Below are 25,879 nucleotides of genomic sequence, written 5' to 3'. Positions count from 1 at the left end.
AATGAAAATGCTAGTACTATATTAGACATAGGGAAGTCAATGCCGGGGTGTTAACTTCCGGTTCATGAGTAGCGGATCTGTGGATTTTTACTTTTGCAGAATTTCTTATTAAATTGGCTTTGTCCACCATGGATAAAGACGGGAGGAAAGTCGTTGTGTGTGATAATGGCACAGGAGTAAGATTATTTCTTATTTTGTTATAAAAAAAAGCTCTGTCTAGAGAATTTTCTGCAATTAAAACACCCGGAAGTGTCCATTTTTTGTTTAATAGATTTATTTCTGTAAATTTCGGCATATATACAGTATATATGAAATAACAATTAATCAACAACAGAATATTTTCGTAACAGTTCGTTTTTATGTGTCGAATATGGTTCTGTTCTACATTTTTCATTGAGAATTAAATAAATAACTCAAGACTTTGAATGTGCCATTTTGTAATCTTTTGCCCAGTTGATACACGGGGAAACCACCAAGATAAGCTGTCCAAGACATCTATATTAATTAGCAACTTCTGTATTCGGCAATTGTAATACTGGTAATATGACTATGAGGAAGGTGAAAGCTTAAACTTCCAAAAGAATCCCCCAAGTCCTTTAATTATTTTTGTCACCCCTGTTATTATTAACTTCCAATATGGTCAAATTTGTTATGAAATACATGTACATTTTTTATTGTCTTTACACATTCTCCTATTGTCTTAGTCTGAAATATGTATGGGCCGAAATGTCCAGCTTTGGTAAATAACTCTGGGTTGTCATGGTCGAATTATCTGGTATTGATAAGCTGATTATGTCATTTTTATGAACATTGGGGTGCCATGTTTTGACCATGAGCTAAGATTTGATTTATTTTTAATCATCAAAACTACCAAATGACTGGTGTGGTTTTCAATTGCATTTACAAAGTACAGTGTATATGAGAATGAAGTTGTCATGATACTGTTTTTAAGCTCCCAGTTTTGCATGCTCAAACCGAATATTGATGTTTTTCCTGGCCATACAGGACTTAGTTGATAATACAACCAATAACAAAAAATTGTTCCAGTATTGTAATTTGAATAAAAATTCAGTGAAATACTGGCATACACTGGTAATTTGGTATTGTAATTTAAATATGAGATATTACATGTACTTTTCATGTATTTCATAGTGTATTCAATTGGATCAACTGTTGAAAAGGAAGAGTTACTTTTGAATCTCTGCCTAGTGCATTTAGAGATATTGTATCATAAATTAATACCCCATATCCTTTCTTTACTGATGTGATTTTAGGGCATGCCTATGAGGTATGGAGCTATTTGTACTCAAACAACCACTGTTGATAAAGTACCACAGCCAATGTCTCGACCAACATGAAAATGTTAGATTTACTATCTACAACACATGCTGTGAATCTGCGTTAAATGTTGTTGCACAGCCACTGCCTTTCTAATAATTGGAAGAAGCCTTGCAGTGTCTCTCTTCACTACAACACAAGTTCCAGATCTTACTGTTCCTTCATCCTTGAAGAATTAAAGAAAACTGTTTAATCTACTCTAGTGGGTTTTTTATTTCTTGTGTATACACATTTTGAAAATAAAGAAGAAAAAAGTGATCTTATTTACTAATTTTTTTTTCAGTTCGTGAAGTGTGGATTTGCTGGTTCAAATTTTCCTGCATTTATCTTTCCTTCACTGGTAGGACGACCCATCATCAGGTCTACAGCAAAGGTTGGAGATATTGAAGTCAAGGTAAACATCTGCAATATTTTAAATAAAGTTTGAAACATATGAAAGTTTTAAGTAGGTCAATTAGTGTCAATGCTACATCAGCTTTCAAATATCTCAATATAGCAAAAACATTGTCTACTTTACATGACTAATATGTTGCCATACCAGCAGATGAAGCCCAAAACAACATTATTTTTGTCTGCAAAACATATTTCATCCAATGTTTATCATCAGTAGGCATAGAAAATAAAGCAGTAATAAGACATATACTGCTACCACACTCTCCAAAGAAGAGATAGTGAAAAACCATAAATCTGTGCTATCTAATTTGTTGATATTTTACCATGAGTGACTGTTCAGTCTTTGATGATAATTGCAAAACTCTCATATTATAGTGTAATTGCTTACAACTCTCATGATCTTTCATCATTCAAACAAAAAATAGAACTATGTATCATAGGTGATCTCTGAAAAAGTATCTGTAGGGTTCTGGGTTAATGTACAAGCCGATTGACATTGGCAATATACCAAATGTATAGCAATTTTTACATTGACCTAGGACCCTACAAATAATTTTTCAAAGACATGTGGAACAGAAGGGTACCATCTATTATACATTTTCCTCCCTCCCCACTGAGTGGTTCACTGAATCTTTATTACATCTTACCACTGTGACACTGTGCACCTTTTATTTTTAAGTTTTTATTCAAATCAATTCGGAAATCAAAAGGTGTATATTATTGAATGGTGGAGTGGGGGTTCCAAAGACTGAACAGTCACTCATGGTAAAATATCAACAAATTAGATAGCACAGATGTATGGTTTTCCACTATTTCTTCTCCATCCACCAATTCTTTTCTTTGTCAGTCCACCACTGTTCCATCTACCAATCCTTTTGTTCATCAGTTCACCTATCTGTTCCATCCTTTAATCATTTTGTTTGTCAGTCCACCACCCATTTCCATCCACTAATTTTTTGTTTCACTACTTTGTTCCATCTACTTATCCTTTTGTTTATCAGGTTCACCACTCTATTTCATCCACCAATCATTTTGTAAGTCTGTCCACTACTCTGTTCTATCCACCAATCCTTTTGTATGTCAGTCCATTATTCTGTTCCATCAACCAATCCTTTTGTGTGTCAGTCCACTATTCTGTTCCATCCACCAGTCCTTTTGTCAGGTTCACTCTATTTCACACTCCAATATTTTTGTTTCTCAGGTTCATCACTCTGTTCCATCCACTAATCATTTTGTTTCTAAGTCCACTATTATATTCCATGCACCAATCTTTGTTTCTCAGGTTCACTCTGTTCCATCTACTTATCATTAACTTTGTTTGTCGGTCCACCACTCTCTTCCATCAACCGATCCTTTTGTTTGTCATTCCACAACTCTCTTCCATCAACCAATCCTTTTGTTTGTCAGTCCACTACTCTTTTCCATCCACCAATCCTTTTGTTTGTCATTCCACCACTCTCTTCCATCAACCAATCTATTTGTTTGTCAGTCCACCAATCTACTCCATCCACCAAGCCTTTTGTCAGGTTCACTACTCTATTTCATACACCAATCCTTTTGTATGTCATCACTAATCCTTTTGTTTGTCAGTCCACTACTCTGTTCCATTCACCAATCCTTTTGTTTGTCAGTCTACTAATCTGTTCCATCCACTAATCCTTTTGTTTGTTAGCCCACCACTCTATTTCATACATCAATCCTTTTGTTTGTCAGTCCACTACTCTGGTCCATCCGCCAATCCTTTTGTTTGTCAGTCCACCAATCTGTTCCATTCACCAATCCTTTTGTTTTTCAGTCCACCACTCTGTTTTGGATAATTTTTAAAGAACCATTAGACGGTTTTTTTTTCAAACTTCAACATTATCTTCTACTGTTGTGGACATAAAATACAAGTAAAGTTAAGCTATTTTTTTCATAAATGTTCAGGAGTAATGACCCTTTTAAACTTATAAAATTTGAATGCTTACATCATCATTACATGTTCATGTAAGTATTTGTGATTTACTTTGGCAAATTGGTTTTAGTCTCGAGTTGTATTATTGTCTCTTACTAGGATTTAATGATTGGAGATGATGCTAGTAAACTGAGGTCGATGTTAGAGGTTAACTATCCTATGGAAAATGGTATTGTTAGAAATTGGGAAGACATGTTACATTTGTATGATTACACTTTTGGGCCAGAAAAACTAAATATTGACCCCAAAGACTGTAAAATACTGCTTACAGAACCACCAATGAACCCAACAAAGAACAGAGAAAAAATGGTTGAGGTAGGTATAAATATTTATACAACAGCTAAGTGTTGAAAGAATTGAAACTTTGTTGTATCTTATTCATTTTGATATTGAAAGTCTTACAATAACTTTGGGTATAATACCTTGTCCAGAATTGATTGTTTCCATATTGTTTTGCTAATTGTATACATTGTTTGATTGTAGACAATGTTTGAGAAGTACCAGTTTCATAGTGTTTATGTTGCAATCCAGGCAGTTCTAACACTCTATGCTCAAGGTAATGTTATACATTTATTAACTTTGAAACAGGTTGCTATTCCAAATTATCAACTTGACAAAATGGCTATATTACCTAGCCACAGGCAAGGCGATTATAACCCATTTTAAGGGTTGGTAAATTATAATAGTAACCTAGTTCAAAGTCAGTAAGTGATTTATTGCAGGCAGAAAGAAATAATTAAATAAGACATCCATCAGACTCAACAGTAGATATTGTAAGATACTATTGAATTTTGTATAACCTTCATGTAAAATCAGAACTGTGAATGGAGAATTCCATTTGAATGTTAGGTTACTATTGCAAGATGGTAACAATGCCTTATGCTAAAAAATAACATCATGTAATAATGAATATGTGTATTTTTTGTTTTCTGTCTCAAATGAAAGGAAAGTAGCTGTTATGTCAATAGATTTGTCATTGATTTTGTGGAGATATATTAAGCAATATGTATTACATTGTAGATAAGTTATTGTATAGAGGGTAATTTTCATGGGATGCTGATTTTGGCATATTTTAGCGGTCTGTCAAAAACGCCAAAATAAGTTATACAAATATTTAGGTCTCACTAACCACTTCTAACCTTTCCATTACTTTACATGTTAAAAAAGTAATTTTCAAAGTCTCACTGTGAATTCCCAGGACAAATGACATCTTAAAGCTGCATACCGTTGCGAAGCTTGGAAAATAAGGCTTCCAAAATCATTATGCTAATGGTACGATCATAGTAGAAATTCTTCACAAAATTTACTTGAATAAATAATACTGAAAATCCACATTTTTATCTGTTCTGCTAACTGACAGCATGGAGGCAAATTACTCACACATGTAAACAATATTCATATACTTTTGTAGTTAATTACATATATGATTTTAAAGTACACATTCTCAGCTTTATTTTGACTACTTTTAATCATAATACACACAAATAATGCACTTACAATGCATATGTCTAGGTTCAGTGTGTTTTTGGTACTACATAGGGGGGTGGCCATTTGACCCGGAAGTGGTTAGTGAGACCTTACTTTGGGCTTAGGCGCCTATTATATCATTTATCATTCACCTGAATTATTCATATATCTTTTTGCTTCAAAATTGCCAAATTTTATACCCACTAAAATATCATACAGTATTTCATTGTTGTAACTGGTGAAAAGTCTATATTACTTTTTGGACTAAGTTTCACTTTAACTTTTTTTTCGATTGTGGAATGTTTGTATTCTTTGACACTGGCGCTTTCCTTTAACAGATTTGTACTTAGTACATGTCATATGATATATAAGGACCATTTATTGTGTAATACAACTCTTAAATTAAAAAAATAAAACATGTATCACAGGGATTGAAAACTTCCAGTTATGATATAACAAGCTTGACATAATAAAACATATCGTGACTCTTTGTGGAGTTACTGGTTTTACTACCAGGGGCAGTGAAATGTTAAGGAGATGGTATTATGTATTTTGTTAGGTTTACTGACAGGAGTAGTGGTAGATTCAGGAGATGGAGTAACACATATATGTCCAGTATTTGATGGGTTTGCATTACCACATTTAACCAGACGTCTAGACATAGCTGGCAGAGATATTACCAGATATCTTATAAAGGTATTAAGGGTTTTAGTAATACAGTTGAATGCTGGAACAATTTCTTCCTCTTTAGAAAAATTACTAAGACTCTGTTTAAAGGTTACCATTTTCATCAATAACAGGACCGGGATTGCTTGATGTCAAACAAGATTTTATAGTCTATACAATTGTATATACATTCGAAACCTTTTATGTGTCAAACTTTGGATGAGTCAAAATCTTGGATAACTAGAACTAATTTGACAGTCCCTGAAATAATTCCCTTACTCCAATACAATTTTACCTCTGATGACTAACTTGGATGAACTGAAATCTTGGATAACCGGAGGTTATCAATCATTCCTCTCAATAGGTCTTCTAGGTTAATTTACTTGGATGTCTCTAAGTGAACTATATTAGTAGGAAAACTGATTGTTTTATTACAAATGATGACCAAAGTTTGTTTTTCCTTCATTTAGCATGTCTTGTGTAATTACTTGATACCTTTATGGCCCCATCTGTGTATTTTAATACTACAAAAAGCTTATGTGGCAAAAAGAAATTAATTTTAATAATCACACTTCTGAATTCAAATCATCAATGTTATTGGTTATTTTGATAATGATAAAAAAAAATGGTGTTAAATTTTCTTCGTTGGAATGATGTGCAATCATTGAATTACATGCAAATCAGATGATAATAACAGAAGTATTTTTATGACTATTTTAGTTTCGCTAGTAAATCTGAAATTTAATTGTTGTTATGTAGTGCACATGGTTTGATGATAATCCAGAATTTGAGTTATTCAAAGCAACCTGTTGTGTGGAAATGACATTTTCGATGTAGAAAAAATAATTAAAATTAGAATTCCCCTAAAACATTTGATGTTCCTCAGTTTTTATAGCATATTTGATACACAACACATAAAATATTTTCTTCCTAAAGGATAAAGATGACATCAAGAAGTACCCTGATAAACTGAAGAACATGTATATACATGTCATACAACATGTTGAGTCATTAATAACTATTTATGTTTATATGGAGATACCAAAATATGTTAAAAAATCCCAAGTACCACTAATATTTATGTTGCAAATTCTGGTACGCTGTACACATGTTTCAAAGAGTAACCTCTCATCATCAGCATAACAATCAAATGCATTGAAAGATCTATATCTCAAAATATATTGTTTACAAAAAGTACTCAAAATCTTGAAATAAGAAATTGTGCCATGTGCAATACAACATATGAAGCCTCAGTGTTTTAGGGCTATTGAATTTGTATAATTTTGGTGAATAATCTATGATATCAGTCATGTCAGACAAGTCTGTTTATTGGGCTTATGAATATATGGGGCCAAAAAATCCACAATACCAGTGGCATTGACAGAGTTGTTGCAAATTATTAAATTTAGGTACCACTTATATTGATATTGCAAATTTCAAATTGCCAGAGCTTGACGTAACTCAGACTTTTTGTATCGCACTAGACTTCTTACAATTAGGCTTCTAGAACAGAGTTATGTTGCTACAAGATTAAAGTCATCACTTCAGAAGTTTTATGGTCATCAGCATGAACTCGTGGATCATTACACGGTACCTATCTGCACCATGAAAACTGATATATTCCGCATGTCATAGTTTTCCTTTCCCCTTTTGTCTACCCTGGACTTGACTTTTTATGAGCAGCACGGCGGGTGATTCTTGAAAGGCAGAGGACACTTACCCTACCGGTGCACATGGGCCATGACCCCAGTCTTTAGTGGAGTTCGAGTTGCTCATTTACTTTTGTTACTTTGTATTATTTTAGTTACTTTATGTTCTCTGTTGTGTTTGTCTGTTTTCCATGTCTGGTTTTTGTCCCTGAATTACCTTCTTTTGATTTCCGCTAGAATCTTGGTTCCCTTGATTACTCTTTCAGTATGCTGTACACATCAATCAAATTTTTTTTTAGATTTATAATACTGTACATACATCTGTAAAAATAGGAGTGATTATCCCTAAAGAGGAACCTTGTGACACAATCTGCATGCCTACAAATGTCCTTGTTTTGATGGAGTTATTGCCCTATAAACAATTTAGTTTTTATACGACCACAAACAAATTGCAGTTGTATATTGGTATAGTGCTGTTGTCATCATCCATAGACACTTGATTTTATCTATACCTATGATATTGTTCCACAATATATTTTACCCCAATGATCAGACCTGGATTGATTTTAGCGATAAAGACTTGACCTTTAGTTGTAAGGGGTCAAAGGGGCCAAAAAATCAACATTTTGATTTTTGGTCAGATTTCATTTTTTTTTATTGTGTACCTTATGAAAATTCTTGCCTGCATATCTCAATTAGATTTTAGATATCTCTTACAGTTTTTGATGTATAAGGGGTTAAAGGGACCACACCCGGAAAAATTGTCTTTTTAATTATTGGTCTGATTTTGAATATTTTTAATTGAATTTTAAGTTTAGTGCTATTTTGTGTCAAAACCAGTAGTTGTGTCCATAATGAACTGTCAGTCCCTATGCTTATAGACAAATCACACTATTGTTTATGTGCATTGTATGGGGCATACTATGGTATTGCAGTCGATTAGAGACGTTTCTTTTTGCATGAAATTCATGATTTATCTCCCTTTGACTGTAGAAGCAATATGACATGGAGGTTCAATGGCTTCTTTGAAAAAAGAAACTAAAATGCTCCAAAATACTACGAATACTACAACGACACCAAATGTGATTATGCCAGTTATTTTGGGGTAAGATGCAGAAAAAATAGAACCGTGGACAAGGAGTTAAAGGAGAATTATTGAACCGCTGAAACTTTCAGAGCAATTGAAACATGGTTGTGAAGATTGGGGTGATGTACTGCTGTTTACTAATGTTGTGTCTGAAACTCAAAGCCGACTTGGTTCCCTCATGTACCTAAAGCATGAAGACATCCTGTCACTGACTTTGTGGAGGATATTATGACATAACGTTATCTAGTTAACATAACATTTGCAGTAGGAAATGTCCAGTAACCCAACAAAACTCCACAGAAAATGGTACACAAATGTGATTAACTTTCTTATTTGATCAGTGACTTCCACTTTTTAAAGCGGAAAACAATAAAAGGTTCTCTTCAGGCTGATAAAACTCATTGTATTTTGGTTAAAGATCACAGACGTGATAAAAATGACAAAAACTCCCGATTTAAATATCTTTTGAACTACTATATCTTCATTAAAAGCATGATGACCTATAACTTTTAGAAGCTTATTTCAATGCCTTTGTACTTGAAAACATTTCAGTAAGATTTCACAAAATTCTTATTGTCAGAACTGGTTAGTGGGATTTGTCTTTAAATGAATCAGAAACTAATATTGAGTCCACACTTGTCCGAACTGTTCAGGGTTCAACCACTACAGTCATATCATGTTGTGCTCTGCAAAGCTTTTTATTATATTATATGTCTGACTATCATAGCTTCCTTGTACAGTACATTACAAAATATTTTTTGAATGAATGCATTTTATCGTGAAATTGTTTTCCCTTTTGGATTTACCATTCTTTGTACATTTTGGCGGACAAGTTGCAAATGATTCACTATGGTATTTTCTCAGGTACAGTTTTTAAGCCATCATGTGTTGTCATTGAAATAACACAGAGATACATTTTCTGAAATCTTCAAGAAAATTCTAGACACAGTGTCAGTTTTCTCATTTGTTTTTTTTTGTTTTTTTGGGATAATTTTCCAGCATTTCTGCATTATTTACTTAATTTACATCATAATATTCCCGACTTGTGGACCAACATTTTGTCAACATTTATCTCCCTTTGTAGCAGGTATCTATTCCGAACATGTAAGGTTTTTCATCTGATATCGACGATACTTTAGAAAATCTCGTAAGTGAAAAGGGAATTTCTCGTTCTACTGACCCTGCCATAAATTTTCTTTACCTGGGATACAAATGAAAATCATCATTATGTAACCTACCAACAAAATGAAACACCCTGTAAATTTTAGAAACACCATTGCGTTTGTCTGCTAGGGATTCCATTTTCATTCGAGTTACCTCTTTTTTCTGCACCCGAATCCGAACATTGATTAGAGAGACTTCGAAATTATACGTGCTCTTATGGGAGGTAACTCTGAAAAAAACAGGATAAAATATGGCTGTATCCAGAGCTCCGCAAGTAGGGAATTTTGTTGCATGTTATCACCCAAGTGTGAATTGATTTTGACGGGAACCCTTTTTGACTTGTGTTGGGGAGCTGCATTATTGTTGCTAGACTATTACTGGATTCTACTCCAGAGATGGGGTAATTGTAATTGTAATTGTAATTGTTGATCAGCGGTAATTGATTACATGTAATTTAATTTGATCAATTACTTTTCAAAATACCATGTAATTCTGATTACTTTATGATTACAAAGGAAATATTAAAGCCTCAAATGGTATCTATGGACAGTGCATTATGTCAACCACAAAAAAAGAGTAAAATGATTGTTAATAATTCAATGCTTCTTTGTGTAAAGTTTTCATTTGTTTTTCCTTCTTTGTTTTTGTGAACATATTACAAAATGTTAATTCAATACCAACAAGTAAAAAAATCTTAATTCTTCTCATGAAAAAAAATGTTTGTAAGCGCTAGAAAACAATTGTTTTAATGAAATTAATAAGAAGTACAAAAGTAAAGTTATTATGTTTTGTAGATCTAAGTGGTTTAATAAATTGGTGAAGATTGATGTTCTGCTATACTTTAAAAAATGATATTAACTGTTAAATTCAAAGAAATTTACAAAATACAAATAACATAAACAAAATGTTCTAAACCTTTCAATTAATTCAGAATTAGTTGCCAATTCATCGTAATCAGATGTAATCACGATTACTTACCAATGTAATCATTAATTTAATTTAATCATACATTTGACAAAGTAATTGTAATTTAATCAATTACATTGAAAGAAATTAGACCCATCTCTGTTCAACTCACTTGCAATATGACGGGTGCCGCTGGTGGAGCAGGATGTGTGTACCCCTCCTTAGTGCCCAGTTTTTTGTGAGAGTTCATATTGCTAGTGGTTTAGTTCTTTGTGTGACGTCTTGTTTTCCTTATTTTCAATTTTTATATGTAATCTATTTTATTTGGTTTGCTACATTGTGTATGTAGATGGTGTTGGTTTCCTGTTTTACTGATCAGGTCATTACTTGGGTTTTGATGTATTTGAGTTGTCCAATTGTTGACACATATTTTTTGCCAATACATGCATTTGTTTTAATCATATTCACACTGTGGAAGAAATGGATTGATTGATTGTTGGGGTTTAACGCCCGAGCAGCCGTATTTCAGCTATATTCAGGCGATGAACATGAAATGGATGATTAAATGAACATGAAATGATGATGAAATGAAAAAAGGGATGGGACACAAGGACAATAGGGTCGACATATTTTGATTGCCACTAGAAAAAGGGGAGAAATGGGTAGGGTTGGGCAATTCAGCCTCCTGTGGTGGAGTGCAAAGGTTCCTACTCCTAGCGAATACCACAACAGGGTTCTTTACCACTGCGAGGTACATGGCATCTTTCCCAACATGGTGCACCACTATGGTTTGCAGTCAGGTTTTCCGTATTATAGCCTGACAACCCCAGCATGTAACATGCCAGGGGTACCCCATTCCACCACCTGGGGCACACAACCCAGTTGCTTTGTGGGCAGAGCACCCTAGCCCCTGGCTAGGGTTCCGAAGACTATTTAGTCACCTTTTACGATAAGCTTAGCACTGCTGCATGCCTATTCTTTTGACACCCGGACCTGCACAGGCCAGAAGAAGTGGAAGAAAGTAATACATGTAGTAAATACTGTATCAAAGTTTAAATTATGGTTCAGAATGAGAGATGTGTCAAGCTTGGATATTGAGTCCATTATTATAATTACTGTTCAAATTTCCAGGACTTCATTCATATTCAGCTGAACTCTTAAGTAGGGAAGTCAGATATTTGTTGGAAAAGTTCTTTATATAAGTAGGTCTATTCCTTAGCTCTGTCTTTCCAATGATGTACATGTAATACCTTTTTTTCTTAACCTCTTCTTTTATTTATCTTAAAAACATAAATACACAAATTTCCACATATTTCATGTTATCATGTCATATAAAATCCTCTTCTTTTCCATTTAAGATTTTTTCATTATGACTTCACATGCTAGTCAGTTACTGACCTTTGTTTATGAATTAACATGATAGAAAATTGCTTTGTAATCTTATGTTTTTTTTTTTTGTCAAAAATTTAGAAAACACTGCACTAGCATCATCTTAACGATTTTGCTGATTACTTCCAGTTGCTTTTACTGAGAGGATATGCCTTCAACCATTCTGCTGATTTTGAGACCGTTAGAATGATGAAAGAGAAGCTGTGCTATGTAGGATATGACATAGAACAAGAACAAAAGTTAGCCTTAGAAACAACCGTTTTAGTAGAATCATATACAGTATGTTACATAATTATCAGAAGTATTTACCATTATGATTTCATCATAGTTTCTGCAAAACTTGACTGCAAGTTATGCTGTATTGATTGTGAATCTCTCTATAATACCCATGTAAAAATGACACAAAGTTCTAGATTTTACTCATCATCTTCATAAATTATGACTAAATGTATGGTCTTTTAAAGTGAGCATAAACAGGTCTAGATTATCATGGGTTTGTAGAGTGGGAAAGTGAGCCCTACTGGTATTTCATTAAGTTGTAGACCAGATTTCATCATAAACATTGTTTTTTAAAGTAGTTATGTGGGCTTTAATTCATTACTTGATAAACATTGGGTTTTAATATGATGCACCTACTAATGTTATCCATTTAGGTTACCAGTACATCTTCCTCAAGCTAACTTCCTGTCAGACTGAAATCTGGCTCTCAGTGCTTCTAAGGTCAAAGGTTATATTCATATAGTTATCCTATATGAGAACTTTGTCCCCACAAAAAAAAATGGAAAACGAAAAAAACATACATTTTTATGTTATGTTGTGATCTGTAGACAATTGATATCTGCGTACTAACACAAGTTGAAGTAAATCAGATCAAAAGTTGAGCCATTGAGGAACTAGAGGCTGAAAAGGGGTAAAGTTAAACATTTTCTTTGTGTCAAGTCAATTACTTGTGTAATTTTCATTTGTATCTCCTTTTTGAAATGAAGTGCTATGTATCAGTCTTTTGACAAAGAATCTTTTAATACTTATTTTCCAGCTGCCAGATGGCCGTGTGATTAAAGTTGGTGGAGAAAGATTTGAAGCTCCTGAAGCCTTATTCCAGCCACATTTAATCAATGTAGATGGTGTAGGAGTAGCAGAACTTTTATTTAACACAATACAGGCAGCTGATATAGACACTCGACCAGAGTTTTATAAACATATTGTATTGTCAGGGGGTAGTACAATGTACCCTGGATTACCTAGTAGATTGGAAAGAGAGATTAAACAGTTATACCTGGAGAGAGTTCTGAAAGGAGACACTACTAAGATTTCTGTAAGTAAAGTCATATTCTATGGGTCCATTATTATTCCTGGGGTTTCAATTTTTGTGGTTTTGAAGAATAGTGTGGAATCACAAAATAAAAAATCATAGGATGAATTAACTCAATGAATAAACATTAACTCTGATACAAAGACATAGATTATTAAATCTTAATGTTGTACACATGTCATGGAGAAAGAAGCCATACTGTTTTGGGTGGGGAGTGAGTGGGCATATAGGAATCACCCCTTTGGTAGGACTTTCACTTGTCAACATTCTTTGTTAACACTAGTCCTCCTAAACAGCTAAATGGATTTTAATGAAATGAAAAAGAAGGTTTTTCCTTATTTTGGGATGACTCCACAGGGAGATAATCCTACTTAAAGGGTTTTATATCTTTAAACTTCATAAGCGCAACCTTTTAAAGTCTGCATTAGGGATTTTAATGAAGTTTAAAGGGAAGGTTTGACATTAGATATTGATGTGCATGAAGGATATGATTTTTGTGGGAGGACTTCCAAAGGAGATAATCCTACTTAAGGGTTTTTGTCCTTAAGGGTTATGTCCTTTTTTAGTCAAAAACCTCTAAAACACAACTCTCCTATACTACTCAGGGAATTTTGCTGATATAGAAAGGGTTGGCATCATATGTAGATGGTATTTGTCAATGGAATTTAGTGTAACTTCTCAGATTATTTATTTGTTAAATATTGAAGGTGTGCATCTCCTGCTTCAGATTTTGAGCTAAATATTTTTTAGGTCTCACATAGCAAAACATGGACTTTGTCTTTCCCATACTCAGGGGAGTAGTGGTATATATTCAGTGAGCATTGTTCAGTTGTTCTAGTACTCCTGCTAAAATCTTGGGAAGGGGAAATATGTTTTGGTATTTATACTCGGTGTTAATTCTGTTGACTGATTAATTTTCAGAAATTTAAGATCAGAATAGAAGACCCACCACGTAGAAAGCACATGGTATTTTTAGGTGGAGCTGTATTAGCTGATATTATGAAGGATAAAGAAAACTTTTGGATAAACAGAGCGGATTACCAGGAAGAGGGTTTACGGGTCCTCAACAAATTATTAGGACCCACAAAATAGTACATTCCATATCAGTTGTCTTGACCATTAACATCTGACATGGTTATATTTTCTTGGTGCAAAAGTTGAATGTCTTGAAAATGTGTTGAAAGTCAAATAACTGATTGAATTTTTTTTTTTTTTTATTTGATGTATTGAAATCTAAGAATCTTGCTTGTAAGCTTAGACATATTGGCTTTATTTGCACAGTTCAGACTTTAATGTATACTGATATGGTATACTTGAGTTATATGTTAACCTAAAAAGGATGTCAAAATGTCAAGTTATTTGACCAGTGAGTTACTACAGTAATATTGTGGTATTTATCAGCAGAGGGTTCATACTAAGGTATTTAATACATGTATCCATCAGATAGATTTTCAATAATGCTATATGAATGACATCATGGTGTAAGCTGAGAATGTACTTTTATTAGGTAATGATTCTCACTTAGTTATACAGCATTACTTGACTTCTGAAGGAATTGTTAGTCTATTGTTGTAAGTTGGATTTGTTTCTATTTATTTGTTGGTGATAATTATAACTTTACCAAAACAGAAGATTTATTTCATATTATTGATAAATGAAATTTCTATATTACTTGTGTCTCAATTACGTATAAGTTTTATTTTTAATTATTACTGCAGGATTGGATTGATATTGATGTAATTTTAAGACTATGAATGTTCATTTTTCAGATATTAGCAATGAAAATCTACTACTACCAACACAGGTGCTTTCACTGTTATATACATGATATTTTAAAGTCTCATCAATTATGTACATTATATTGTAATATTTTATATACAATGATCATGATTTAATTACAAAATGAATCAAGAAACAATGTCTTATTTAAGGTGTTTGTAACTTGTTCAACAAACAAACTTAATACAGAATAAATATGCTATTCAGAAGAGAGGAAAAATCAAGCACACTTTTATATGATGGTAAAAGAAGTTGCGGTTTTATAATGGTAATGGTATGATGTTGTCTTCCCATGGGCAGGGAGGGACCACTGTACACCCCCTCTTCTTACTTTAACTTCTTACCTTCCATTTACAAATCAATTTTCACAATAGTAAACTTTGGTTTCTTTTTCAGTGTGAGCTTATATTTTTTCCCCACTGGGGCAAAAGCCTATAGTTTTGTGACTCAATTTTTTTCAAGCCTCTAACAATTTAAGTTGTCCTAGGTCTTCAAAAATGCAAAAAAAATATACAATGGTATCATCAGTCCTATAATTAAATTATTAATTACAGGTCTATGGTATCATTATGTTCCTGTTTGTAATGACTTTACATTGGTATCAAGAGTCTTTAGGCTTCTGTAAAAAAATAGATAATGTAGTATATTTAATACTGTATTGCAATCACCTTGTCTTTTACACAGATTTCTCAGCTTCAGCTGGAGGGAATGCTTAGATATTTGGTAAATTGCTTTTTAATGATGACATATATGCTGTGCTTCCTTGCTTATCTACTTCCTCCTGTTTGTTGTACGACTTAATAAATTTTAGGTTATGCAATCATGGAAATTATTTCTCAGCTTTGACTTGAGGGAATGCTTTGATATTTGGTATACTGCTTTTGCAGGATGACTTGTACAGTGTCTCTCCCTTTCAGGGTTGACAGAAATGGTTTGAGTGAAGATATTCTTAGCACAACGTAGCATGCAACATCATGTTCTGTTTAGTATCACAATCGATAAATTTGGGGTTCAAATTCTCAAAGTGGGTTATTCATATACACCAGTACAGCTAGATAATATTTGGATTTAATTCTGCAGCAGTAGCTTACATGATCAAATTGCATTTTTATATGGCCGTATATTTTTTTGTCGTATAATGGTGTCACCTTGTCGTCGCTGTTGTCGTAAGTGTCTGTTAACTATTTTTATTTATGATAACTTGAGTAAAACTCATCCGATCATTTTGTGAAATTTTCTTTTTGAAACACATAGTTTCTAGGGACATAACAGAGGGCCCTATAATTTTTTGGAGGTTTGTACCCCACCCCTTTTGAAACATCTAAATGCGACTAAATATATTGCTGATCCAATTTTTTGATGATTTGTATGTCAATGTGTTCCTTTTGAAATTAGTTTTATTTTTTCACAAGGTGGACTTCTCTTTAACTGTTCGATTTAAAGCGGTTAAAAAAAATTGGACCATGCCCGAAAACATCTTTTTTTTTGTCCAATTATGAAAAAATGGATTGCTTGTGAAAATCCCAGGTTGCGTTTTTCAATCAGATTTCAGATACATTTATTTTTAACAGCTCATAGGGGTGAAAGGGGACGGTGCCCCCAAAAATGTACTTTTCAAGTTTTGGATCTGATTTTTCATTTATTTATTCATTGAATTTCTTATGAAAATTCCTGCCTGCATTTTTCAATCAGATTTCAGTTAAGAGTTCAATTGGACCACACCCATAATCATTTTTTTTTATTGTTGGTCCAATTTTGAAAATATTTTTCTTTTTTCAGATTTTTTTTATATATGCTCAGACACATACATTAATGTGTTATATGAGGTCAATCAGTACTACATAAAGAAAACTACACAGAAATGAGAAATAATAAATACAGAAAAAAATACAGATACTTATAGTTAGTGAATTTTGATAAATCTATCATAGAAAAGCAAATATTTTTTTAATGAACACAGAAATTCTTTTTAACACATTTAAATTGCAAAAAGAGAGTAAACCATGCATTTTGTTGTGATTTGGATACTTATAATAATACACTGCCAAATAATTTTGTCTTAGATTTTTAACAGTGACATTTTCACAAACAAAAAATACGTGGAATTCGTCACCAATATTCTCGTTGCAAAAAGTGCATAATCTCTCAGGTTTTGGAATGTTATACCACCTTCCTTTCTTAAGTAAGTGGAGATTAGAAGTGGGTAATTTTGTGATCCAAATCCTGTAATACTTTGGTCATTTTATATAGTTATCAATACCTAAGGATGTCTTGAAAAGCAAGTAGAATTCTCCTCTGGATGAACCAGAAATAAGGCTATACCAAGATTGAATGAACTGATCTAGCAAAACTTGCCTAATTAAGTTAGCATTAATAATTGGAAATTGATTAGCAAAAAATCACACATTACTAAATCATGGCAAGTATTTTATAAGTATGCAATCCATTTGAATTTGAATGCTTCAGTGCCATGCAGCTTAAGCATCAATCGATGAAGAGAACTGCATCATTTGCTTTCATTTTGAACCACCCTTTCTCAAATCGACATCATGCTTACTTTAATACATATTTGCAAAGGAAATCTTCCAACCTCTCCATATACAATATAATTTGGGGTAATGTTTCTAACACCAAATACTTTCTTGCAAAATTTCAAATGGATTCGTTCAATTACATCAATATTTTCAAAGCCCTAGATTTCAGAGCCGTATAACAATATAGGTTCAATCAAACATTTTAATTTGCAGATCTATAGGTATGTTCTCATTATTTACGAGTTTACAAATACTAAATAAGACTTTCTGAGCCTGTTCTACAACGTTTCTACAACAAAAATAACACCAAGGTATGAATCAACTATTACAATGTTCACACCTCAAAAATAGAATTTGTCTGTACTTTCGTCTAAAAAATCCATGGCTTTTGTCTTTTTTACATTTACTCTTCCAACATTTGCAGTAAGCTTGAAAAATGTCTAGAGAGTTTTGCAATGCATCTTTACTTTCCGCTAGAATTACAGTATCATCCGCATACAAGATTACACAAAAATTTAATTAAAAATGAATTTCATCTACCATCTTTTTGTTCAATAAATTCAAGTGATACTCCATCGAGCTGGACATAAAAATTCAGACAAAAATTGAGATCAAGAAGGGAGACAAGGTCTCTCCCTGCCTTACACTGGAAAGACAAGGAAAGAAATCAAACTGCCTTTCACCACATTGCACACAAGATTTAATACCGTGGTACATATAATATATTACACTGATTTTTTTTCCTTTGATCTTGATATTTTGTAATTCCATCCACAACCCACCTCTCCATACGGTATCGAATGCCTTTCGGAAGTAAACGAATGTGCAATATATTTTTTCTATATGCAAAGTAAAACTCAATCGGTGCATGTAAAGTAAATATATTATCAAGGATTGATTATCCCTTCATTAAACCTGCTTGGCTTCCAGAAAGAACACTAAACTCATTTGAAAATATATTCAATCTACTGTTCAATATGCTCGTAAAAACTTTACCCATACAGCTAATAAGAGTAATTGCATGGGATCTGCAGTATTACCTTTGTTTTATAGATGGGCTTTATAATTCCGCATGTCCATCTCTCAGGAACTATACCACTATTTAGAACTAAAATGAATAAGTAACAATATATAGATATAAGTTGAGGTGATGAGAATTTAAATATTCATTAATAACCATATCTGTCCCGGGTACTTTACTATTTTTTAACCTTTTTATTGTTTCTTTCACCTCTATCTCGGTTCAATTACCATTTAATAATTCATCAAAATAGGGTTATCGCACACACCGTTTACATCTAGGTCTATCTCAGCCGACTCTTCGCCTGCGTTCAAGTTCTTGAAATATTCGTGAAAGGTTTCCATATCTAATTCGGGGGGATCTTTGTCTCCCTGCGAATATTTATGCAAAATTGTCCAGAATGACTTAGGGTCATGTTTTAGATTATACCTCAACTCATCAGCACATTTATCAGAGTACCTTGCATAACTATTACTTAGGGTTTGGCGATATGCTTTCGATTTCACATTCATTTCAGCTTTATGTGACATAGAATGTGTTGCTTTAAACTTACCACGTGCGGTATGGAATTCATCGAGCTTTTCCTTGCAGCATTTATCGAACCGAGGTTTATTTTCATTATCTCTATTCCTTGAAAGTCGATTTGAAAATCCAAAAGTATTTTAGCAGTATCAATCAAAACCTGACCTATATCGGTGACGAGGTCATTTACCTGGAAAGGTGTGATCAAGTCAACATCAATATTGCCGAGCTTGAACTTAATACTGACCAAAACATCCTCGGTGTTATTTATCAAGGATTGCCTGAAATATTCGCTTTTTCTATTATCCCACTTAGAAGATAAGTGGGCTAAGATAACATCCTGTGCACCCCACGCCCCCACCCACTCATCAACTAAAACATGATTTTCAGAAAGATCATCGTACCACTGTGACATCTATGGTAACACCGCCATATACATTATCATGTAGCCCAGTGTCTCAGCTTTACAATGGTACCAAGAAAATTGCTTAAATTGGCATATTTTTCAATGTCAAAACCCCTAGAGTATTGATGCTTCAGTAAAAAAAAATTACTTATTTAGTATTTTCTGTTTAGCATTATCACAATTAATGTTTCTGGTGTTCTGTTGATGAATTTTGGCGATTTTTGGAGTCAGAATTTACCCAAGAGCGAAAAATTGGATTTTCGATTTTTTCCGTAAAAAGTCGCATAAATTCGACTCCACAAATTATTGCTTAACTAATACGTCTAAAATTTATTATCATTCGATAGATAATTCATTTTTACATAAATAAATGGCAAAAAAATAATTTTCAAGAATGAATTTTTTTTAAAAAGCTAAAAATACTACTCTAGAAAACTGGCCTCAGTATCAAACAGAATTTCCATTCACAGAAGACCAACACCGTAAAAACTCATATTTTAGGCATTCGTAATGAAGATGATGATGTACCCAACATATCTGATCAATTCAGGTGCCTAGACTTTCTTTTTGGGGTTACAATTACTGTAAAATCGTAAAAAGCGGAATTTTCAGAATTTATTAATTTTTTCTATATCATCCGTTATTTCCTTTTTTCAGAATATCGTAGATTAAACAAGCTTTTGTGTGATACAGTACATTGATATAGTGTCTTAGCTTCCAGATGAACTCAAGTAATGAATATTTGAACTTTTACAAGTTAAGTTAGGTGAAAAATTCATAAAACGGGGAATTTTCAGAATTTCATATTTTCTTCCATTTCACCTACAATTGGCATTTTTTTTTCAAATACCGTACTTAAAACAACCTCTTTCAAATTCAAATAAAATTATATAGACTAAGTGTCTTCGCTCTCTAACGAGCCCGAGTGATAAATATTTGAACTTTTCCAAGTCGTTAGGTGAAAAATTGCCACCCCTCCCATTAAAAGAATACCTCAACATGAGCAAAAATGTTAATTTTAGCACATTATCGATGTAAAAAAGACATGTTGGGTACTTGTGTTTTATACATCAATGTATCCAACATACCTGTACATTTCAGGCGCGTACTTTTCAGTTTCAAGGTGACAATAATGAGTTTTTAATAAAATGGGAAATTTTCATAATTTCATAGTTTCTTCCATTTCACCTGTAATGGGCATATTTTTAAGTACACTATTTCAAACAAGCTTTTGTATATTTAAACACTTTTATGTAGCATCTTATTTTTTCCAAAGAGCCAAAGCAATGCACAGTTAAACGTATTCAAGGCCATTTGTGCGAAAGAATGGTACCCATACACACTAAAATCTGCCCCAATGTGAACGAAAATGACAGTTTATAGCATACACGAACTGTACACAATGTATATCTGGCATTTACTATGGAGATCTCCTTGTATAAATCATATTGTCAAGCAAATATGCATTAATTGTCCCGAAGACAACAAAATATTAAAAAAGGAAAATTAAAGAACATAAATTATGCACGTAAATTGTATATTTTTTGTTTAATATATCAGAGTTTAAATGTGATTTGATTTTGTTTGCTATCATTGTTTTTATTCATATAAGATTTCAAATAAGCAACTATGATGAAGATGAATAATTGGCATACATGTATCAAACACCATTTTGAAAAATGCTTATGTACCACATAAGAATTGTAGGTTTTCACGGAAATTTTAGTGGGCATGGGGTACCATTCTTTCGCCTAAATGGCCTGGAATACAGTGAATTGTGCAATAACTTGTCCCGTTAGAAAGCTTAGACGCTACATAAACGTGTTTGAATATGCAAAATCTTGTTTGAAGTAGGGTAGTTGAAAAAAATGCCAATCACAGGTGAAATGGAAGAAAATATGAAATTCTGAAATTCCTCATTTTATGAAAAGCTCATTATTGTCATATAGAAACTAAAAAAAAATACGCGCCTGATATCAGCATGTCTGTTGAATATAATTAAAACGCCTGTACTCAACTTGTTTTTTTTTACATCGATATACTAAAAAGTTAATATTTGGGTTCATGTTGAGGTACTTTTTTCATGGGTAGGGGTGGCAATTTTTCACCTAATTGGATTTGGAAAAGTTCAAATATTTATTCCTTGAGCTCATTAGAAAGTTAAGAAACTGTATAACTGTATTTGAATATACGAAAGCCTGTTTGAAGTAAGATATTTGAAAAAAAATAATGCCAATTACAGGTGAAATGGAAGAAAATATGAAATTCAGAAAATTTCCCTTTTTATGAAAAACTGAAAAATACGCGCCTGAAATGAGAAGATATGTTGGATACATCGATAATTAAAACAATAGTACTCAAAATGTCTGATGTACATCGTTTATATGCCAAAATTTAACATTTTAGTTCATGTTGCTGTATTTTTTTATGGACAGGGTGGGCAATTTTCCACCTATTTTGACTTGAAAAAGTTCAGATATTTATTACTTGGGCTCATTTGGAAGCTGAGACACTGCATTAATGTACCGTATCACACAAAAGCTTGCTTAATCTACGGCATTCTAAAAAAAAAACAAAGTACAATATCGGATGATATAGAAGAAATGCATAAATTCTGAATATTCTCCTTTTCTATTTTATAGTAATTGTCACCCCAAACGGAATATTGATCAGATATCTCGGAAACATCATTATTTTAATTATGAATGCATGCCTAAAATGTGAGTTTTACGGTGTCAGTATTCTGTGAATGAGAATTCTGTTTCATAATGAGACCAGTTTTCAAAGGGGTAGGGGTAGTATTTTTAACATCTTTTTTGAAAATTCTTTCTTGAAAAATAGTATTTCCTGGTTTATTTATGTAGGAAATTGAATTATCTATCGAATGATACCAAATTTTAGGCGTTTAAGTGGAGCAATTATTCGTAGAGTCGAATTTATGTGACTTTTTGCGGAAAAATCGAAAATCCCATTTCTTTGCATTTTTGGATAAATTCTGACTACGAAAAACGCCAAAATTCACCAAAAGAACCTCAGAAGTATTAATTGTGATAATACTAAACAGAAAATATCAAATAAGCCTTTTTGTACTGAAGCATAAATACTCTAGGGGTTTTAACATGGAAAAATATGTAAATTTAAGCGATTTTTCGGTTGGGTATGGATACATTTTTTTTCCATTTTACCCCAAAAGCCTAAGCGTTACCGCAACTTTCTCGGTACCATTGTAATGCTGAGATATTGGCCTACACAATGATACCTAAATGTGTCCAGTTGGTCACACATGCTGTCCCAGGAAAGCTTAGATGAGTTTATGACCATAATTATTAACTTGAGTTCTTGCCGGTACACTGCATTTGGGGCATTGACTTTTCAAATGGGCGCAAAAATTCTTGCAAATGGGCGCATAAAATCTTTCAAATAGGCGCATGATATTTTAACAAGTACATTTTATATGGAAGCATTTTTAAATAGGATTTGCAAGAACTAATGCAAGTGAATAACAGTTTTAATATTAATTTATATATTTACATGATAAAACAGCATATCTCAAGAAGTCTTGCAGTTCCTGCCCAGTGAACTTGGATATGGTTTTGACGATATATCACCAGAGGCCTTTCGTTCAACAAGCACACGTAGCTGTTTAGCCTCAAGTTTCCCTCTGGATTGTCATGGCTGTGCTTTCCCGTTGCCTTTAATATAACTGGACTCAGCATCTGATTGAACTCTCGCCTACAATAATTTGGTTTATTGCTCGTACATCTCTTAGATATGTCGTTTTCTTTCAGTCAGTTCTGAAGGTATAACTCCATCATAAATCAAACACTTTTTTGCCTTTGTTCGTCTCGGATACTAAAAACATCCATCTTAGTCGAAAATTTATTACAATGGATATAAATAGAATGAAAACGATACATTTCTTAATCTTTTGAAACTTTTTATATACATGTTTTGTAACCTATTCATATGATTTAACAAATTTATGATGATTGAGGGTTTTTACGGCCTTGACTATCCTTGCGGATCTTGCACGACCGCCCTTACGGGGATTCTGTTAGTAATGCCAGTTAGTTGTAGAAGGTAGCGAAGCCCAGCCTTCGGGATGCCTGACCGAAGAACTCGGTCAGAGTATGTCCTACTAGCGGCTGGGCTGCTGTGTTGACGCTCTGGTCTACTCCCAGACCCCACGTGGGTCCGAGAACGTTTCCCCTCTCTTAACTATTTGGGAGTACGTCAACATGTAGAGTGTACCAAATTTATTGATCTTACGTGTAATTATAGTTACCTGTAAATGCGCCCAATTGAAAGGCGGAGATTCATTTTTTTTGCGCCCGTTTTAAATTTTAAAAAAATGTGCCCAATTGAAAGGTATTAAGTTCTTAAAATGCGCCAAAATGCAATGCAGTTGTTCTTGCGAGCGTCTATCTATGGGAGATTCCCTTTCTACTACTTCATTTCAGAATATTTCAGTATTAAGCAAAAAAGCTACATCTTCACTTGTTTCTAAAATATCTAATATGTTAATATCAACGCATACAAAATCGCTCATGTTCCCACTTCGAGCATTGAAGTCACCAATTACTAGTAATGAAATGTGACGATCTTTTGAAAAAATAATCATCTCGCTATCAATTTCTATAAATGCTACATCAGATGAATATTTAGAGCTTTCTAGGGGTATATATACACATCCCAATAGTACCTTCTTCTTAGAATGTTGTTTTTGTTGGATTTTTTTGTTTTTTTTAAATAACTATCCACTGAATAAACTCGCTATATCTGATTTCAAAAAGGTTAGATATTTTGACAATGATTTTTTTATATACAATAGTAATTCCTCCAGATTTTCTTTTACATTTTTTCCTTATTTTTGAAAAGTAACTATAATCTGAGGGGATCTCAAGTTCATCAAATGCACCTAGTTTAGATTCCGTAAATACAAGTAGTTCATATGATTTTATTAGGTTAATGAAGTCAAGGTTCAGTAGTTTCTTGTTCAAACCGCACACAGTTAATTTTCTCTCTATTGTCATGTCCTTGACCTCTAAGGAAGCTTTATGTATTGTCCTAGTTTCCGTTAGTAGGTAGACCAGTATACACGGAGATTCAATAGAGGTTGGGTCAAATACTTCACCATCAACAATCAGTTTATCATAGATAAACTTTTAATTTTTCTTCTGACGGCGTAATTCGTTGAGTTTAGGGATGAGAGATTTGCGCCTGTCAATAATTTCATTCGGATGATGCTGATATGCCGAAAATTGTGGTTTGCATTTCGATTTTTTTCCGCCGCAAATTTCCTCAACAGTTTTCACAAAACGAGCAATGATACTCTTTTGCTTCCCATCTGTGAACATTTAGGAATTGGATGTTTGAGACATTTTGGATTTCAAGGTCATTTGCAAAGAAATCTCTTAGTACTGCTTTTATATTTTCATAATTCCCATCAGGGTTAGGGATGCCACCAAAAATTGGATTATATTTCATGGATCCTGTTTGCATTGATAGTAGTTCTTCTTTAAGTTCAACATTTTCAGCCTCCAATTTTCTGTTTGAGTTTTCAAGCTTTAACGTTATGTTGGTGGGCCTCTTGTTTATCATTTAGTTTTGAGTGTTGTTCTTGTGTTTCCCTGATATCTACTATCTCTATTCTGAATTGATTCATCGAAACTTCAGAGATCTAGCTTTTTAACAAGAGAGTCAAGAATTTCCAATTTTGCTAATCTCTCATTTATAGTGGCCTCTTATCTTTTGACCCTTGCATTAGTGTCTAACTCCAATGACATGATTTGAGGAGTAGTGATAATAGGGGCTGTTGATGTTGGGGTTCTTTGTGTTGGGTGCTACATAACAGGGTTTGCAGTGCGTTGGAGGGTTGAACTATGCTGAGCTGGTGATGGCATGCGAAATTGTTGCTGGGCTACAGATAATACTATTACTTGTTGGACTTCTTGATGATTCAATAACGCTGCCGTGCCATGTATCATTGTCCTGCATTATGAGTTGACAGACGTTGGACGGATTGTTTTGATTCGTGACCGTCTTGTTAGAACTTGTTTTCATGGGCGGCGTATAACCAGTTTTGGACTTTTGATTGGTCTGTCGCTTTCAATTGTTTCTAGCCATGAATTTTTAACACAAAACAAAGTTCAATAATATATATTGAAGTTCATACCTTATAACAAGTTTCAACTCCCTGTTTAGCTGTGCGAATTAACGCAATTTACATTGTTATGTAACTGTTGTTATCGATCATGCTCATTCCGGAGTTGTCCAAAAATAATAATAAAAA

The 25,879-nt window shown here is 33.3% G+C and overlaps 1 protein-coding gene across 1 annotated transcript; it reads left to right on the top strand.

Moving 5' to 3' along the window:
- The first annotated feature begins 38 nt into the window (after nt 1-38).
- LOC148623480 (actin-related protein 2) lies at nt 39-15,243 on the top strand. Its single transcript, XM_088565308.1, has 8 exons — nt 39-176; nt 1,622-1,732; nt 3,785-4,000; nt 4,169-4,241; nt 5,712-5,848; nt 12,143-12,292; nt 13,050-13,328; nt 14,247-15,243. Exons 1-8 carry the CDS (start codon nt 129-131, stop codon nt 14,415-14,417), a joined length of 1,185 nt encoding a protein of 394 aa, XP_088421434.1. The 5' UTR covers nt 39-128; the 3' UTR covers nt 14,418-15,243.
- Nucleotides 15,244-25,879: the final 10,636 nt, after the last annotated feature.

Source organism: Perna viridis, chromosome 2 (assembly GCF_037379345.1).
Source record: "Perna viridis isolate PV_CMFRI_1.1 ecotype Kerala chromosome 2, ASM3737934v1, whole genome shotgun sequence".
Classification (NCBI taxonomy): domain Eukaryota; kingdom Metazoa; phylum Mollusca; class Bivalvia; order Mytilida; family Mytilidae; genus Perna; species Perna viridis.
The sequence above is the reverse complement of the archived record's forward strand: the minus strand, read 5'-3'. Positions and strand labels throughout refer to the sequence as shown.

Excerpts from the sequence above, each read along its gene's own strand:
- LOC148623480 (XM_088565308.1), top strand. The coding sequence starts at position 129 with ATGGATAAAGACGGGAGGAAAGTCGTTGTGTGTGATAATGGCACAGGA. Across the intron at positions 5,849-12,142 it reads TTACCAGATATCTTATAAAG|TTGCTTTTACTGAGAGGATA; the intron begins GTATTAAGGGTT and ends GATTACTTCCAG. Across the intron at positions 13,329-14,246 it reads GAGACACTACTAAGATTTCT|AAATTTAAGATCAGAATAGA; the intron begins GTAAGTAAAGTC and ends ATTAATTTTCAG.